The sequence below is a fragment of the Pezoporus flaviventris genome, unplaced genomic scaffold, assembly GCF_033815535.1.
Source record: "Pezoporus flaviventris isolate CSIRO_AGI_PZ_B2104156 unplaced genomic scaffold, CSIRO_AGI_Pfla_v1 ptg000143l, whole genome shotgun sequence".
In the NCBI taxonomy this organism is placed as follows: Eukaryota; Metazoa; Chordata; class Aves; order Psittaciformes; family Psittacidae; genus Pezoporus; species Pezoporus flaviventris.
The window spans coordinates 929,106-946,436 of record NW_026892691.1 but is presented as its reverse complement, the minus strand read 5'-3'; the positions used below and the strand labels follow the sequence as shown (position 1 = coordinate 946,436).

At 36.4% G+C, this 17,331-nt stretch overlaps 1 protein-coding gene across 1 annotated transcript in view; it reads right to left on the bottom strand.

Moving 5' to 3' along the window:
• Positions 1–17,331, bottom strand: part of LUZP2 (leucine zipper protein 2) — a 181,916-nt gene that overhangs the window by 82,927 nt on the left and 81,658 nt on the right. Inside the window, exons 2-5 of the mRNA XM_061479194.1 lie at positions 14,661–14,778; positions 13,140–13,210; positions 11,245–11,326; positions 3,959–4,021 (exon numbers count right to left, since the gene is read on the bottom strand). Coding sequence (XP_061335178.1) covers positions 3,959–4,021; positions 11,245–11,326; positions 13,140–13,210; positions 14,661–14,778 — 334 coding nt within the window. The remainder of the gene's footprint in view (positions 1–3,958; positions 4,022–11,244; positions 11,327–13,139; positions 13,211–14,660; positions 14,779–17,331) is intronic.

Sequence of the window (17,331 nt, the reverse complement as noted above, 5' to 3'; positions counted from 1 at the left end):
TGATCACTTGTGCAGACTTTTCCACTATGTATCACATGAATGTGTTTGGATAGAGTAGGAATAAAAGAATGGCAAATGCATCACCTGAATGCAAGTGCTGTTGAGCACTTGCAACAAAGTTTTTCCTGCTTTTTATATACATATATATTTAGCTACATATCATTGATGCTTTTACACACATAGGTGTGCAAAACCCTTGTCTCTTGGGGAGGTGGGTTATATTTGGTGAGCACAGGAGAAACTGGCCTTTATCATTTCCCATGCAATTTTGAAAATCTGGAAGACCAGATATTGATTGCATTTTTTCTACACCTCATTTCTTCTTTGCTGCATATGGTATTAAGTCTCTTTCCCTTAGTTACTTCTGTGTTATTATACTCCTTCTTGAAGATTTAATCCTTTTGTTCCTACATCGAGTTTGATACATCTGTAGAAAGCACTGGAAGAGTATGTAGCTCCACTTAGTGCATCTAGACATTAATTCATGATTTCCCTAGAGAAGAATGTGGCCTTTTTCTTCTCCTCAGTAGAACTCCCCACCACCACCTTTTTAATTTTACAACCTAAAAGAGGTGAGTAATATAAATCAGACATCTTTTTTAATAATTCCAAGACCATTTTAATGACAATTAAGTCCTATGTAATTTGGATATATGGCGGAAGGAGAAGAAGATGAGCTAGACTAGAACACACAGCACTGAAGGCCTCAGGACACTGGAAATGTATTCGCTTGTTGTGTTCTACTTCCACCTATACCAATACCTCTAGTCTAATCACCTCTCTAAGGTTAATTATATTTTTTCTATAAGCTATTTCTATTTTTGCATTTTGAGAAGTCTCAATTGCAGATGTCCCAAATAACATTTACACAGGACTCTAGAAACTTCACTCGGAGACTCACAAAACCCCTGTCCGTCTTTTCTGCTGTTTTGTCATTGAAGCACTTCCCTAAAAACTCAGGCAAATGTGGCAGGATAGTAGCGACGCATATTAAAAGTACTCCTTAAATATTTATGATCTTACAAATGTCAGTGTTGTGGTTTAAGCTCAGGAGGCAACTCAGAACCCAGAGGGATGGGGAGGAGAATTGAAATAATGCAACTCCCACAGGATGAGATAAGAACAGCCCAGTAACTAAGGCATAACACAAAACCACTACTGCTACCACCAATAATAATAATGATAAGGGAAATAAGTGGAGAGAATACAATTGCTCATCAGGCACCAACCAATATCCAGCCTGACCTGAGCAGCAATCTGGCCCTTCCGGGTAACTCCCTCCAGTTTATACGCTGGGCATGACATGCTGTGGTATGGAATACCCCTTTGGTTAGTTTGGGTCAGCTGTCCTGTCTCTGCTTCCTCCCAGCTTCCTGTGCCCCCCCCCTCACAGGCAGAGTATGAGAGACTGAAAAGTCCTTGATAGGAGTAAACATTACTTAGCAACAACTAGAACCACTGGTTATTATGGCTATTATTATGCTGGTGTTATCAGCACTGTTATCAGTCAAAAACACAGCACTGCACTGGCTACTAAGAAGGAGAAAAATGACTGCTACAGCTGAGCCCAGGACAGTCACTCACTCACTTTACAGTTTTATAAGCAAAACTTTATACTGTTTATATTATAAAGCTTATATTTTCTTTTTTTTATACTTCTATGCTTTTCTTCTGTGTGTTTATCTACCCTCTAAGGATTTGCAAAGTTATCAAAGAAAAATCATACTCTCTTACATTCTTCATTTAGCAGAGAGACCTCAACCAGACTGAAGCTTCATTTAGCACCAGACATTTGCAACATGACTGAAAGAAGCTACACAGTAAATTACTACAGCCAGCCCTGCAACCCTCCCTCCCAAAAAGACATTATTCCGTCTTTTTCTCAAGGATTTCCATGGGTTCAGAACTGCTAACAAAGTGTAGTCACATGTACTACTGTGGCAGGACAGCAAAACACACATAAATCCAGTATGCGGACACTCTTATTTCATGGATGAGTACTACATATAAATAAAGCAAACAGTAACAAACTCTGAAAGGAACAGTCAGACAATCAAAAACATACAAACTGCCTAGAAGCTGTAAAAAAAATGCTGTATTAGAGGCATTTAAAACCTTGAATGACTCAATAAAGCTAAGGTGGCTACACAAGGAACAATTCAGAATTTAGAAAAACTTGCTCAAAGGAGGAGAACAGGAAAATATAAAAAAAAAACAAGTTAAACATAGAGAGCAAAGTAAGAGGGAATTTGGCAGTGTAAGAAGTTATGGAAGTATCTGGTATCAAAAAAGGACTTAGAGAAATTAATAGACAACAGGCTCGTAGGATATTCTAGAGAGACACGTCTTTTCTAGCATCCCAAACCCAGTGATTCCAGATGTTGAGCATTTCTTATGCTCTTGTAATTCAGAAGACAGGAGAAGTCATACCAGAGCACCATCTACCAGAACATGGTGACTCCTGGGGTCTGCCACAGGCCTGGATTCGTGATGTACCTTTGTGTGCAGGAAGCAATAGGATGTTTTTCTTTTTTTATGGCTGGTCAATAGGATTCTACTGATATGATTTATTAGAATTAACAGGTGTCCTGGGTTCAGCAGTAGCAGTCATTTTTTCTCCTTCTTGGTAGCTGGTGCAGTGCAGTGTTTTGACTTTCAGCTCGGGAACAGAGCTGATAACAAGGATGTTTTGGTTTGGCCAAGGACTTTGTGAGCCTCATGCTCTGCCAGGGAGGAGGGGAAGCCGGGAGGAAGCAGAGACAGGACACCTGACCCAAACTGACCAAAGAGGTATTCCATACCACAGCACGTCATGCCCAGGATGTAACGGAGAGTTAGCCGGAAGGGCTGAGAGACTGCAGGGTGGGAGGAGGTATCGGTCGGAGCTTGGTCGGGCTTGGGGGCGAGTTATCGGTCAGCTGGTGCTGAGGTGTTGTATTCTCTTCCCTTGTTATTTCCTTTATCATTATTATCATTGGTGGTAGCAGTAGTGATTTGTGTTATACCTTAGTTACTAAACTGTTCTTATCTCAACCCGTGGGAGTTGCATTCTTTTCGATTCTCCTCTCCGTCCCTCCGAGAGCAGGGGGAGGGCAAGAAAGGGGGGGAAGTGAGCGAACGAGTTACCTGACTGGGTTTAAACCACGACAACAGGCTTAAGTGCAAAGCATCCAGTGATCACAGGTGGAAAAAGCAAGCAACACATTTATGACTGTAGTAGAAGACAACACAACTGTGAACTCAGCTTAAATAATGTCAACAATTAAAATTAACCGTATTTCCTTTGCAACTTAAAAAGAGTTCTCAACTTCTTTCAGATTAAACCTATATATATATATACATTGCCATAGACCAAAGACATCAGAGAACACTGTTTAAACAAGTGCTTTAGGGACATCAAGTTTTCATACACATCAAACTCAGAACAGTTTAAATGAGTAAACTGTAAGAACTGCAGAGATAAAGACAAGCCTGACTGGTAAGAGAACAAGAGGTCAACTGCATGTTTTCAAGTGCAAAGTTCTTTGCAAAACAAATCAGTGGAACAGGAAACTATATCCTGATACAGACAACTTGTCTGGGGAGAAAAAAATTATAAAAATAATGTTATGCTGTTCAGAGGTTTTAAGTTTCTACTCCAAGATCAAATTTCAAAATAAGTTCAGCTTAATACGAACATGAATTAAAGAAAATATAATTTCTGTTTTATTTGGGATTTGGGGATGTATCTGGGATTAATATTCATGATACAGAAAGCTTGGGAAAACATCTTAGGAATGTGTGGCAGGGTAAATTTTATTAGGCATCTCTATTTTTTTATTGTTTTTTTTTTTCTTTACAGTATTTCACTGGAGCTTTACCTTTCTATTAAACAACACGTGTTTTAAACATGAAAACAAACTATAATATCTTCCAGTGTAAACTCTGACTGAAGAGGAGAATCCTCTGTTCCTCTTACCTCGTTTTGGAGGTCACGGATCATTTTGCTTTTCCTTTCCATTTCAGTCTTCAAAAAGTTGATCTATAAGTTTAAGGAAATGCTGAGTGTGAGTTGTTGAAATGTACCTAAACATCAGATAACCATTCATACTTTTATTCCATTCACAGCTTTGAAAACAGAACAACAACAAAAACACAACCAACCCCAAACTTATACCACATTGGTATAGGCCACAGTTAGGTATTTGCTACAAACATGTAGCATTATTTACTAGAAAACTTATAATCAAGAGAAGAAAATCAGTGTACATAAGCAGGCTTACTTTTGCACCAGTAGATATAGCAGTTATTTTTCTGTAATGATCTTCAGAGAACTACGGATTTTTACAATGATAGTAACTTATTTTGCAATCTAAATTCTGGCTTTACCCTCTAAGAACACAAAATCTATCATAGCAGGTTTCTAATGCAGTTATTTATTTTTTTTTGAAAGCTATAGTACTGGTCCTTATGAGATTAACAACCCCCTAATTCTGATCAGACTCAGCTGTGGAATAAAGTGTATTATATGTGAAAGCTTTCAAATCGGGTCTTTAGTCCCCATGTAGTTCAATGACTTGCCATGGAAAGTAAAAATTCCAGTCTTAAGACTGAATTTAATAAAACACAGTTTAAAAGACTATGCTTACAAATCAAACTAAGTTTCTTTCACAATTGAGCTTTCCTCCTGGATTATAGAATTTACTAGGAGAAAGGAGGGTGTAATTCTAATAACTAAGATTAAAATACGGCATTCATTTCACTTTGAAGGGGGATACTGATGAATACCTTAATTAGAAAAATGTTCATCCCTATGTACCCAATGTCACTTTCTCTCCCCCGCTGATACAAAAGGATCTACATTCACAGGATATTTATTACAGGTGCTCTCACATTTCAGCAGACTTGTTAAAAACCCAAACCCTCTGTAAGAAAACAGATTTAGATCACAGAGACACTGACCTAAAGATTAATTTGAATGTCCTGCAGATGAAAAATGAAACTGAATTTGCATGCTATGACAGCTGCTCTTAGAATCATGCCCACACTCAAGTAGACAAATGTCAGTAAGTTAAAACCATCACCAAACATGACATCACTCTCATGTGTATCAAAAGTGAACTCAGAGAGCATCATCATCACTTAAGAGAGGAAAGTAGGTGGGGGTCCATGAGACTAGTGCCACCTGACATGCATAAATGGAACTTGTTTTGAAAAGTCTTGCAAAATTTGAAGTGGTTTGGTTGTGGAAATCCTAACTGGACATACAGTGACCACTGAGGGTGATGATTTTGACAGAACATTAATTTAGTCAGCACTTGCCTAGCAATCACATCCAGGAGTACTGACATTTAGTCTGTGTATACTGTATAATAAATAAGATTTTTTTTCAGAACAAAAAATAAAGGTCACGATCAAACTATAAGATCAGGATTAACAGGGAGAAACATAAATAACTATTCACATGGTGGGGTTTGATTTTTCAGCTGTTCAAAGGGTTTTCCAGCTACCATTAAATACTGACAAAAATAATATAATGACCTCTGTTAAAGAGTGTTCTCTTTCTTAGTCATCACTCTTAAAAGACTACTAATATTCCTTGAAAGCACTTCACTTCTAAAGCTTAATATATATTAAATAATTAGACATATACCCCAAAATTATTATTTGTGTGAACAGGTTGTAAGTATCAGCTTGGATTTTTGTCAGAAAGAGATATTTAAGACATTGCAAGGCTGTTAATTTAACCAGCAATCTACATTAGTTAAACCAGCAATATTTATTAATTACTATTAACATACACACATCTTGTATCACTGATATGGATCTTAAATCGTGCAGAATTACTGTTTCAGGAAAAAAAAATACACCCCTTTAAAAAAAAACAATAACATTAATTATGAAGTATTTAATTTTTACTTTCATACTAAAACAACCTTTTTAAAGCTTCTAGCAAATTTCTAACAACTGAAGGACCACTTAGTCATAAAGTAATAGTTACAGAGACCCACATAGGAGAGATTTATATGGCTTGGCTACTGGAGCTAATACAGAGATAACCCTACAATTAAAAGCATCTATGTCTATAATTTCATACTTTAAGGAAGATCAGTCTGTATCAGACCATTTCATGCTGCTTTTAGGTAGTCGTAAGGCCAAGGCATAATACAATTTTCTAGAAGAAATGTAAAACTTCTACCTTCAGTCACCAAATCCCGACAGCACCATAAACCCGACAGCATCATAAACAAGAATAGACATTTATACCCAGCTCCAAAATAAAAGGCACAGAAACTGAACAATTGAAACTGAGAAACTTTCTACAGCTCTTCCTCCTTCCCACCCACTCTTCCTTCTTATTTGACATTCACCTTTCCCCACATGTTGGCTGCCGTTAATTTCTATCTAGTTGTAATTATGAAAATAAGTAATGAAAATCTGTTGTTCTAAGGCTGAACTTTGCAATATTAAGCAAGGACACTGCTTCTGTCTCCTGGAGCAGAGCTTTGTGTGTTTCAGAGCTCATTACGTTTATTAAAGGCAACAGCTTCCATCCAGTGGCCTTTACTCACAGCAGTCTGTGACCTTGAAATGTTGAAATTAAATTTCCCCCCATCGAAATACAGAATACTTGAGCAGATGGCAGGGATGTAATTCTAAGAGTCAGACAATAGTTATTCACCATAGATGAAGGATGGAGGAATACCAATATAGCATATTACCACACAGACCAAGTTCAGCTGCATGCATATTTGCTTATCTCCAGACTTCTTCTATCTTGCTGAGGACTAAGACACGAGCAATTAATACAGGATTGGAATACATTTATTAACATCTATTTTAGCCATATCTGGAAACCCTACTATACTCCATATTAATCTTCATGGTCTCATTTTCAAGTTATAACATAAGAATTGACTCTAAAAGCCAGAGTGAACTCCTTAGGCTATTACCTAAATCATAGGAAATACTATTTCCTTGGGCAATAAGTGTTCTACAAAGTGTTAAATGCTTTTAAAAGCTAAGCTAAATGTATTGCTACCAACTAGGAATTCTTAAATGTAATTAATCAAATGTAAATTATATTGTGGTTAAATAAAATTTTGTCAAAGAAACAAGTGAATGAACATCTGATTTTTTTATAAAAAATACTGCTCACATGAGCTTGTGATGGTTCTTAAGATTCTTCTTTGGTAGTGGATATGTCCAAATTAAATTCCCTGTATTCTGCTTGTCTTCTATTCCTTATAAAAACCCTACTAATTTCAAGATAACCAGATCGCTTATTGCTTATTTTTACAAGTCTTACGTAACGCATTACTTAGTTCCCATTTCTACTTTATTTTGACAGACTGTACTGTAACTGTATTTTCATTCCACCACGTCTTTTTAAAACTGTAAACATGATATAAAATACCAACAGTAACAGAATGTAAATACAGACTAAACTTACTCTACTTAGCCAAACTATTTTTGATTAATTCCCTATTTCATTCTTTATTTTCTCTCTCAGCCGGTGCTATCCAGCTCTTTTTATGAACTTTAACTGCAGATAGTGGGAAACAACTTTACACATCTCGAGGTCTCTTACTAAAAAAAACCCAACTATTAGATACAAGCACTCAGCATAAAACACAAGTCAAGTGAAGAACCCTTCACCAAAAAGCTCTAAGAGTCTGTTAACCTAATGCAGAGATACAGAATCACTCATTACTCTATTTGGTCAAATCTACTTGGGACAAAAAAACACTTCAAAGTTCCATGTGTCATTTGCCATCTGCCTTTTTGAAAAGAAAAGTGAAAATTAGTCCATGGTCCCTAATCCCGTTTCTGGAAGCAGCGGTTCCACTTCACATTTAGAGATATATCCTGACATTATTAATACTTTTTTTTACCACATAACAATATATTATAAATTGCTTAGGCATTTGATATTAAATGCATAACAAAAAGCTCTGTCAATCTTCATCAACTGTTAAAGAGGACAGCAGGCTATTTGGAATGATGGCTTACATGTTTTATATGCATACTGTATAACTAAACCCAGTTTGGTGCTTCTGACTAACAAGCTTTATCTATTTAAGAAATGGTTTTTGGTATACAAATAATCCATAATTTTATTCTGAGATGGCCTGTAGAGAAGCTCCCTCACAACCTAAGGCTTTCTGGAAGATGCTGAACTTCGCAACATAGGATTACTGTAAAATTTAAGCCACCCTTATCATAACTAGCATTCCTCTGCACACTGCATTATCCCAAATAGAGCAGCTGAGGTCTGCCATGTATTTTCTAGAAAAGACCCGTCGCAAGACAGGCTGCTGCTCTTGTTCTTCATATGTTAGTACTACTGAAGCAGAAGACCAAAGAACCCAGGAAACAGAGTGCTCACTCCTGCTAAGAGCCCCCAGGTCAGTCCTCAGGACTGCAAAGGTCAGGAATGTCTTTATACCTCATTTTCTCAAGCCTGAGTTCCTGCTTCTACTCTCAGAAGGTTGCTACTACCCTAGCAACAGCTCCACCGGCTGCTCTCTGAGACTGTGCCCACCAACAAACACTCCAGGAGAAACTCTGAACAGCAACTGTTCAGCTGCCCACCCTTCTTGGCCTCTCTAGTCTAAAAGAGCGGGGAGGCGAAATGGATAAGGATACATGATAATATTGATAACATAATTTCTGATGAATCATTTATACAACTAATAGTGAAGAGTCTTGCCAAACATTGCACAAGAGGTGGATGCAAAGTGTAATGTATTGGTGGATCTCCTTTCCTCTTTTAGTTTGGTCAGATTCCTTTTCCTAACTTTTTAGGTTATTTTTCCACATAATTTGACTTAATTCTTGTAAATTCTTACTTACACCTTGGGATGTACCTAATAAAGAACACCTTCAGGCAAGTATTCCTTGTTGAATATATACACCTAATTAGCATACAGTGCGCATTGTACTATGCCTCCTTGGCAAGTGCAGCAAATAAGTATGTATTTCCAACTCCCTCCTCCAGTGTTTTCTTCATTTGGCTTTGAGAAATGTAATTCTATTCTTCTTTACCCTGACTGAAATCAAGATTTACTTCACCAAATCCCGTAGAATAAAATGCGCTTAAATTGGATTAGAAACAACATTCACAATATATTGAATTAGAATTAAATTCAAGCTCCCATTCTCTAGCTATGCCTGCATCAAAGTACCTAAGACTTTCTTTCATAGCACGCATATTACTTTCAGAAAAACATGAAACACATGGGAGAAACCAGGTGTAAAGTAGTCCTGTGTGACAGGAATAATATTTATTTCCAGTTCTACTGCAACTTTCATCTGAGGATTCTGAAGCACTTTTTGAATATTCAGTCTTACTGCACTGGTGAGCTTCATTATGTACACTGTACCCTGAGGCATAAAGAAATAAATGTCACAAACCAAGGACACAGTGCTACCTTCCTTAAAATCAGTTGCAAATTTCATATTCTATTACGGAGAAGTTTTAGAATACAAGAATTCAGGTTTATAACCATTCCACACCAAATTCTATTATAAACTCAGATGGGTTTTTCCTAGTGTCTGCATTAGGTCTTACAGTTAACAGTAGATTTTCTTTGATTTGTGCACTGTGGCGTGAACAGAATTTATACACGGTACTGCTGCTCAAGTTTCAAAAAAACTAATATTACAAAGGACAGAGCTAATAATCCTTTGACTCCATCTGAGATTTATTTAACCCACAGTTGAATTAGTCTTGAATATCAAAATCTAATGCAGAGATTAAATAATGAAATATGTTTTCCAAATTTAATTTGTAGGACTAGAATTCACTGTGCTGATAAAGCTAGTGAGAATGTGACCATGCACCTGAAAAAAAGACAACTTTCAACCAGCATGTTCTGAGTACTTGTCAGAGATAACGGGGTTCTCATTTTTAATTATTTCAGCACTATATATCTTGCCTCAGCATAAAACCATCGTAAAACAGAAAGACCCTAAAATATGCTATCCTTTTCAAGTTCAATACATCATTTAGTTTACTACTTTTCTCCCCTCAAGAGGGTTTTTGTTCTCTAGACAAAATTGCAATGACCAAAACTCCACTAAGTATATGCTGTTAAGGTGACAAGACTAGGTAAAGCAGTATCTTTACCCTTCAGACTTTTGAGCAACAACGGGAAAAAAAAGTGTTTGCAAAAATCACGTTAACTGAAAGAAACCTGTAAAGGAATACGTCAGCTCAAAATCTACATTTTCTAATTCAATCTGTTTCTAATTAGAAGGTAGCATGTGAAACGTGCACACTCGTATCTTGTTCACCAAGGGTAGGAAGCCACATACAAATCACATTCATATAGAAGAAGGCATTTGTAAATATTTCCTAAATTTAGTAATTTATCTTCAAACGTTTCTCTTGGAGAAACTGTTGTTTTATGAGCCTGGATGACACTAAAATCTTACTAAATAAACCAGAATTATCTAATATGAAACTCAAACTAGGTCTAGAAATCCTTCTAGCAGATTGTTTTCAAATCCAGAGTAAGAATCACATAAAACTTGACGTTTGAAGGGACCTCTGAAGATTATCTAGTCAACTTACGCTCAGTGGCATTCATGCTATAGAAACACTACTAACCAAGACAGGAAAAATTTCCTTTTTGCATCTTAAAATTAAACAGAAAGCATGATTCTACTTTTTGGCTGGTTTTTTGTTGGTTTTTTTTTCCTGCAATAGCAAAACATGGCTATTTATGCCCCACAACATTACAGCGCTATTCAAAAATCCAACCAATTGTACAATTTATCCAGAAACACAATTTCATTAATGCATCCATTCCCTCTGAATGGGACTTAACAGCTTCCTATAGTGCTAATTAGATCTACTATGGTCAAAATCAGACACACTACTATTTTGTTGCTGAAAATCAGTAGTGATTCCAAAAAAGTCAACGGATGCATGGCAGCGTACACTGGTATAGATGAGAGACAAGTGTCTATAAAGATAACCTCATCAGGGAAAGGACTTAGACCCAAGTCTCCAAGGCCGAATCTCCATCAGTATATACATATACCTACATTCCACCGAAATTAGTCGATGGGGATCTTGGCGCTTGTAAACATACGAACTTTCTTGAGCTCCTTTTTTTCTGAAGCTTAGCATACCAACACATACTTGAAATAAGTTTTTACATGCAAAGTTACTTGAGCTAATGGCAAATTCAAGGCAAAATGGTTAAAAAAAGACAACAAACAAAAATAATGAAAGAGGGACAGGGAATCACTCACGGTAGCCTGCTGCTTTTCTGCTTTCTCAGCTGCCTCATTAAGCTGCTTTTGAAAGGACTCCTGGAGAGATTTCATTTCTTCCCTAGTTTTTTGAAAACACAGAACACAAACTTCATCTCAAGTGTTCATTAAGAAATAATTTTTCAGTTTCAAAAAAAGACACCTTTCATTTTTCAAAGTAACATACAGATGTACTGTGTCTATGAGTCTTGCTAATAACATCATGATGACCCCATGATCCACAGTGCCAACAGAAGACAAAAATTATCTATGATGGAAATTGGCCACCTTTTGCATCAACTGAATTGCCTGCTGTGCAAAACATCTGCCAGTGTATCATTTCTAGCAAAAAGGATTGGCATCAAATAAGTGAGGGAAGAGGGCTACTGAAAACACACTGAAATGGAACCATACTATTGAGAACTAGTTTTTACCTGATTTAAAATAGTTAAATAAATTATGCTTAGCAACACTAGTACAGAACAGATTTAATGGAAATAGTGATAGAGCAGCATGAAACCAATGCATCACCAGTACAATAGACCTCTTTTATCATACAGATGCAATCATTCCAAAGTGCTGATGGGGCACAGAAAGAATAACACTTGAGGCACCACAGTAAGTGAGTGAAGTTTTACTTGCAATTTAGTAAGTACTGAAGAATTCACACAAAAGGGTTAAAAAAAAAACAAATTAATTTGAAGTCAGCAGAACTATATCTACAAGCTGAGACTCCAGCACTCTAAACTTTACTGTATCATCCATCACTGTAGAGAATAATCAGAGTAGCGCTCACAGACCAAACATAGCTCACATTTGTTCAAACAAAGAAGATCATAAATTTAATATTGGGATATATCTTGAATTTTGGTTCAAGTACAATAGGTTTAAGCATAACATTATGTTCACTGTTCTTTACTTACTCCAGATGAAGTACAGCCTGAGGCCTACTGGCAAATAAACTGTGACCCCTCCTTAACAAAATTCTATGAGGGAGATTCCCTGGAACATTTTTAATACCACCTTCTTACACTGAACTTCCACACCTCTCTGGAAGTGAAATCCAGTAAGCCTGTGAAGAGCTGTCAAGCACCTGCAGTAGCTCCAAGGCATTTTCTTGGGGTATATTGTAAAAGCCTTTTATTTGTGAAGGAAGATGAGGGATGCTCAGCAGCATTTTTCACCCATCCAGGGTCTATCTCTGAGAATTGCTATGGTGCAGTATACTCAATAGTTGAATCCCTTAGAAGCAAAAGTCAACATGTACTTTTAGGTAGTCCTGGAGAGACTTTAAGGACTGACTTAAGGCAGAGATTGGGAAGAATACTTGCAGTTTGCAAAACTTGCAGACTCAATTCTCCCATCTGCAAATAAGATCTATTTACTAAACAGCCCCTTAATACTTCTAATAGATTAATCTATTTCATCAGAGCTGCACATCAATCAAACCACTACAAAAATACATTAATGTATGAAGGATGGACAAGGGCAGCTATGATGTATACCTCCAGCTGCACCCAAGCCATATAACGCATGTTTAAATTGGGCATTAGCTGAAGTTTTGCTTTTATCATTTAATAGATTTGTTTGGAATACTGGAAGGATCCTAGTGATTTCATGACTAACTCTTCATGAGAAATTCAAAATCCCTTTCTTCAGCGGATATCTCACTATAGCATTTTAATATCTTCTCTGAGCATTAGCCAAATATCAGCAAATACATCATTTGTTTAAATAACTTCCCAAAATAGCATTCCCTGCCTTCACTTTACTGTTATAATCAGCAGACTATGGAATACAGCTTAAAAATTGAAGTAAAAGGAAAGATGGCATTTCCTAGTCTGCTGGTTTTCAGTCTGGAAATGGAAAGAGAAGGGTGGAGATAGGGGTCTTACCTTTGCTTTTGGCCCAGTTCCAGAAGTTTCTGCACATCATTTTTGGCTGATGCTTCATCATTTTTCAGTGACTAATAGAAAAGAAACAACTCTATTACTAAAGAGATCTTTAATATTATTAATCTGTGAAATGATCCATTTGGTCCTCTTTCATAAAATGCTCCCAGTGAATTACAGTTATTGCCGCTTGTGAGAAACACAGGAATAGCCTGACTTTTCCTTTACTCTAACTCAAGCACAGCTAACTGTACGCAGCTGTTTTTCAAATATTAAATGTGAATAAATCAAATAAAAGAAGCAGATTTAGAAATAAATGACAATGCATTAAAATTTTATGACAAAAACAAGTGTGTATATACAGAAGATAATACTACAGCTCTTTGCCTGTATCTGGATCTCTCCAGTGATCAGTCTAAAATATCTTACAGTAGCATTTTGCTAACTGATATCTTCAACTGCGCTGCACAGTAAATCCAGTTCTAAAATAACTTAGTTACAAGGAGCAGCATATTTATCTAAAAAGAAGAAAACACCTATGATAATAAAGAGTGGTAAAGCACCCAGAAAAAAAAAAGGGGGGGAGGGGAGAAATAAATGATTAAGAACTGACATTGGTTAGAACCACAATCTGAAATATAAGACATTATAACATAATTTAGCCCAGTAATAATACACAGTAGCAGTATTCTTCTGTGAACAGATACAAGGAATCTACTCCTCAATATTTTTCCCATCTGGCTTACATCAACATGAAGATAAAAGTGCAATTTCAGAAAACCTTTAAATTAGCATGGAAGTACAGAGACCAATCTCAAGTGATAATGTGTCTGAATGTTTTCACCAGACCAACAGACTCTATCTGGAAGGACAGGCATGCTCATAAATGAACATCTGGTGATTTCAGGACCTCAAATCCAGAGCCAGATTTATAATCTACTTTTCGCTCGAAGGACCTGATTTTACTCCAGAGATATTATCAGACTATTGCCCTTTCAGCCTATTCGTGATACCCAAAAGTTAAATGCAGAAGTGTCTCAGCTCTAGCTGCAGGCTCGTCTAGCACAATTTGTCATCTAAACTTGCAAAGTAATGCCCTGCAGTATATCCAGTCAGTCCGTCCAGATGGTATTTTAGGAAGGTAAAGTGAGCACCTAAACTAGGCTGAACATTATGTGACTCGTTAGCAAAGATGCAACCTGCAACAGCAAAAGATCCTTTATAGTGACTGCCAGGACAAACAGGTGGTAACTCCACTAAGACAGCTTATTTTTTTACTTCCCTTCCTCTTTTGTTCTGCTATGCTCTATTTTCATATCATTTTTAAGTGGGCAAACAGCCCAATTCATTAGGATTATGTTTTCCATAAAAACATCCAGTTTATGTGAAGCACAACAGCAACAAGAAAACAATTATCCACATACTAAAAACAAAACTAAACCCGCCAAATTTGTTTTAATAAATAGATATCAATAAAAAAAAGCTAAGGAAAGTAATCTTACAGAAACAGAGACAGAACCTGACCTGGAGGTTTACTTTAATTCCCTCAAGTTCCTTAGATGTCTTCGACAGTTGACGAAGGATATTGCTCCTTTCTTTAAAGACTTCTTTCAGCTGTCTTTCCAGTTCTTCATAACCCTGTCTAACACAGAAAATAAAAGCATGAGATCTTCTCAAAACATTCCTCAATGCATTTGAAAACAGACTCAGTTCATCCAAATTGAATTAATTCCAACTCACATTATAGATTCCAAATTGGAGTATATCCCTCTGTTCACTTATATAACAACTTGATTTCTCCTAACGTAGATGAATAGATGTTGCACATGTGTTTATGTGCTGAATCTGAGTTTGCAAATTATCAGCCTGAGTCACTGCCAATGGTGTATTGTCCAGGATGAACAGAAGACAGAAAGGATGTCTTTAACAAAAGTGATGATACATAGCATAAAATTTTTCTTGTTTGAAAAGATATCCCATGCAAGAAACCAAGCAACACTTGGGAAGTATGAAGGTTTGTGACACCCAGTAATTTGAGGGAAGGATGATTCATATTCATTTCAAATTTGTAGTATTTATTACATTTGACAGCTTCTCCTCACTTAAACCTCCTTACAGTATAAACAAGAACTGACAAATAGACCAATAAGACTCAAACCTAATTATTAATTAATGGGTAAGTCAAAACACTCTATTTTTTTCAAAATGGTAATTTTTACGTGGAATGCAGCTATACATTTTACATTTTTTTATGAGATCCACAATGAATTCAAAAATCTGATCTTTCTACAACTGAATTTTTGTTAATTATTCTCCTCCTTTCTGTACCTCTGGCTTAATAAGGGGGAAACAAGAACCTCAGCTCTGCAACACATCAGTATTACTCTGTTATCAGAATCAAGACCTTGAAGTTAAACAGGAATCTTAACACTCCTTTAATGAACTTTAGCAAGGAAACTCAGTAAAGCAAATGAAATGTTATCTAGCATTAGTCCTTTTTTAACAATAGGTCACAGAATATATTTACAAAAAAAAATAATTCTTTATTAAATCATACTTTGGATACCTAGAAGAGATGAAAGTGAACATCTCTTTCATCAACATAAGACTTTAGGCAAAGAATCTTAATATTGTATTGGAATTACAGCAATAATTATATTTGGCTTTGACAGAATGTTGCAAATTAAAATGAGTTCTTTGGGTTTGCATCACTAATGAAACACAAAACATCTCAAATTTCTGCTTGCTGCTGCAAAATTCGGCACAACTGCTAGGTCATGTATTTTATTTCACAGTAGAAATTCCCTTTTAAAGGAAAGATGAAATGGAAAACAGGAGAGACATCCCTCCCCTTCCAAAAGTAAGTTTTCCCAGGGTGGTTAAATAAAAACTGCAGCCTTTCTAATACATTCCATAGCTGGTAGATAAAAAGCTCAGCTGTCAGTAAAATACTTTAGTCTCTTGGTAAGTGTTGCTTTTTCTTTCAATATGTGCATGAACTGTATTTCAAGAAATCATAGCTTCAGACTATTTCAGTTATGTTTGTCCACCAGAGGAAAGCAAAAACTGCAGGTCTAGTGGGGGAACAACAAGTACCTCTGAGAATGACTGTAAGAAGACATGGCATTAAATCAGTGGAAGGAGATAATGCCAGAACTCAGCTATGCTTACCTGTCTTGATCTGGATGACTCGTTTTATCAAAAATAAGTTGTCTCAAATAGAGGTCAGGGAGTTAAAACTCAAGATGGGTTTACAGGAAAATCTATACGTAGAGGTTAAAACCTTCCAGAATTTAGCATGATTTACATGGAGGGTTTGGCCCAAATTTTTCTATCAAATTGAATGAAAGAATCTATATAAATTAAATCCAGCTAGTGCTATAATATCTGATAAATATTAGAATTCTGGTTGATACAGGCAATGTAAATAAAACATCCTGCATTCATTTTTTTGTAGAAACACCTGTAGTTTTGGGGGGGTTGTTACCATTCCAGCAGATGGTAACCACATGTATTTTAAACCAGTATCACTGTAACAGAGCTGGCTCACCTCAGCAGTAACAACATTGTGCGTAATCAGCCCAATCAGCTTCAGAGAATACTCTCATTTTAATTTGCTGATGAACAGAGGTCAAGGAGGAATTTCCCCCTGCTAAAGTAATCAGGGATGTTCAACAAGGTCATCACTTTCATTCCTCTTTAAGCACTGCAAAAAGTTACACTTAATAGTCTCTTTTGCCACTGAAACATCATGCTTTTTTTTTCAAGTTAAAACCTGTATTTAAAGAAAAAGTAGTAACACTTCGTTTTAATGATCACTTTAAAGTAACACCCTGCTCCGATTCCAGTTGAGCTTGAGCAGTTAAAGGCCATCTTTCCCAAGCAGCGGACTGTACTGCCCATGAGTATCCAGTTGGCACAGGTTTCACCCTATTGTCTTGTAAATACTGATACCTATCAATTTGCATCAATGAGGATATTTCCCAAAGTTCTACATTAAATTTAATACAAACTATGCATGCACTTATATTTTCCACCTTATTATCTTTTATAACATACTGGGCAGTGAGGAGACAAAAAGCCAACAAACAACTTACTACTTGAGAGCCACAAACAAATCAAACCCTGAGAACGATTAGAAGGTAACTTAAAAAGGAAAAAAGGATGAAGATAAAAGATAGCTATCATCTGTTAA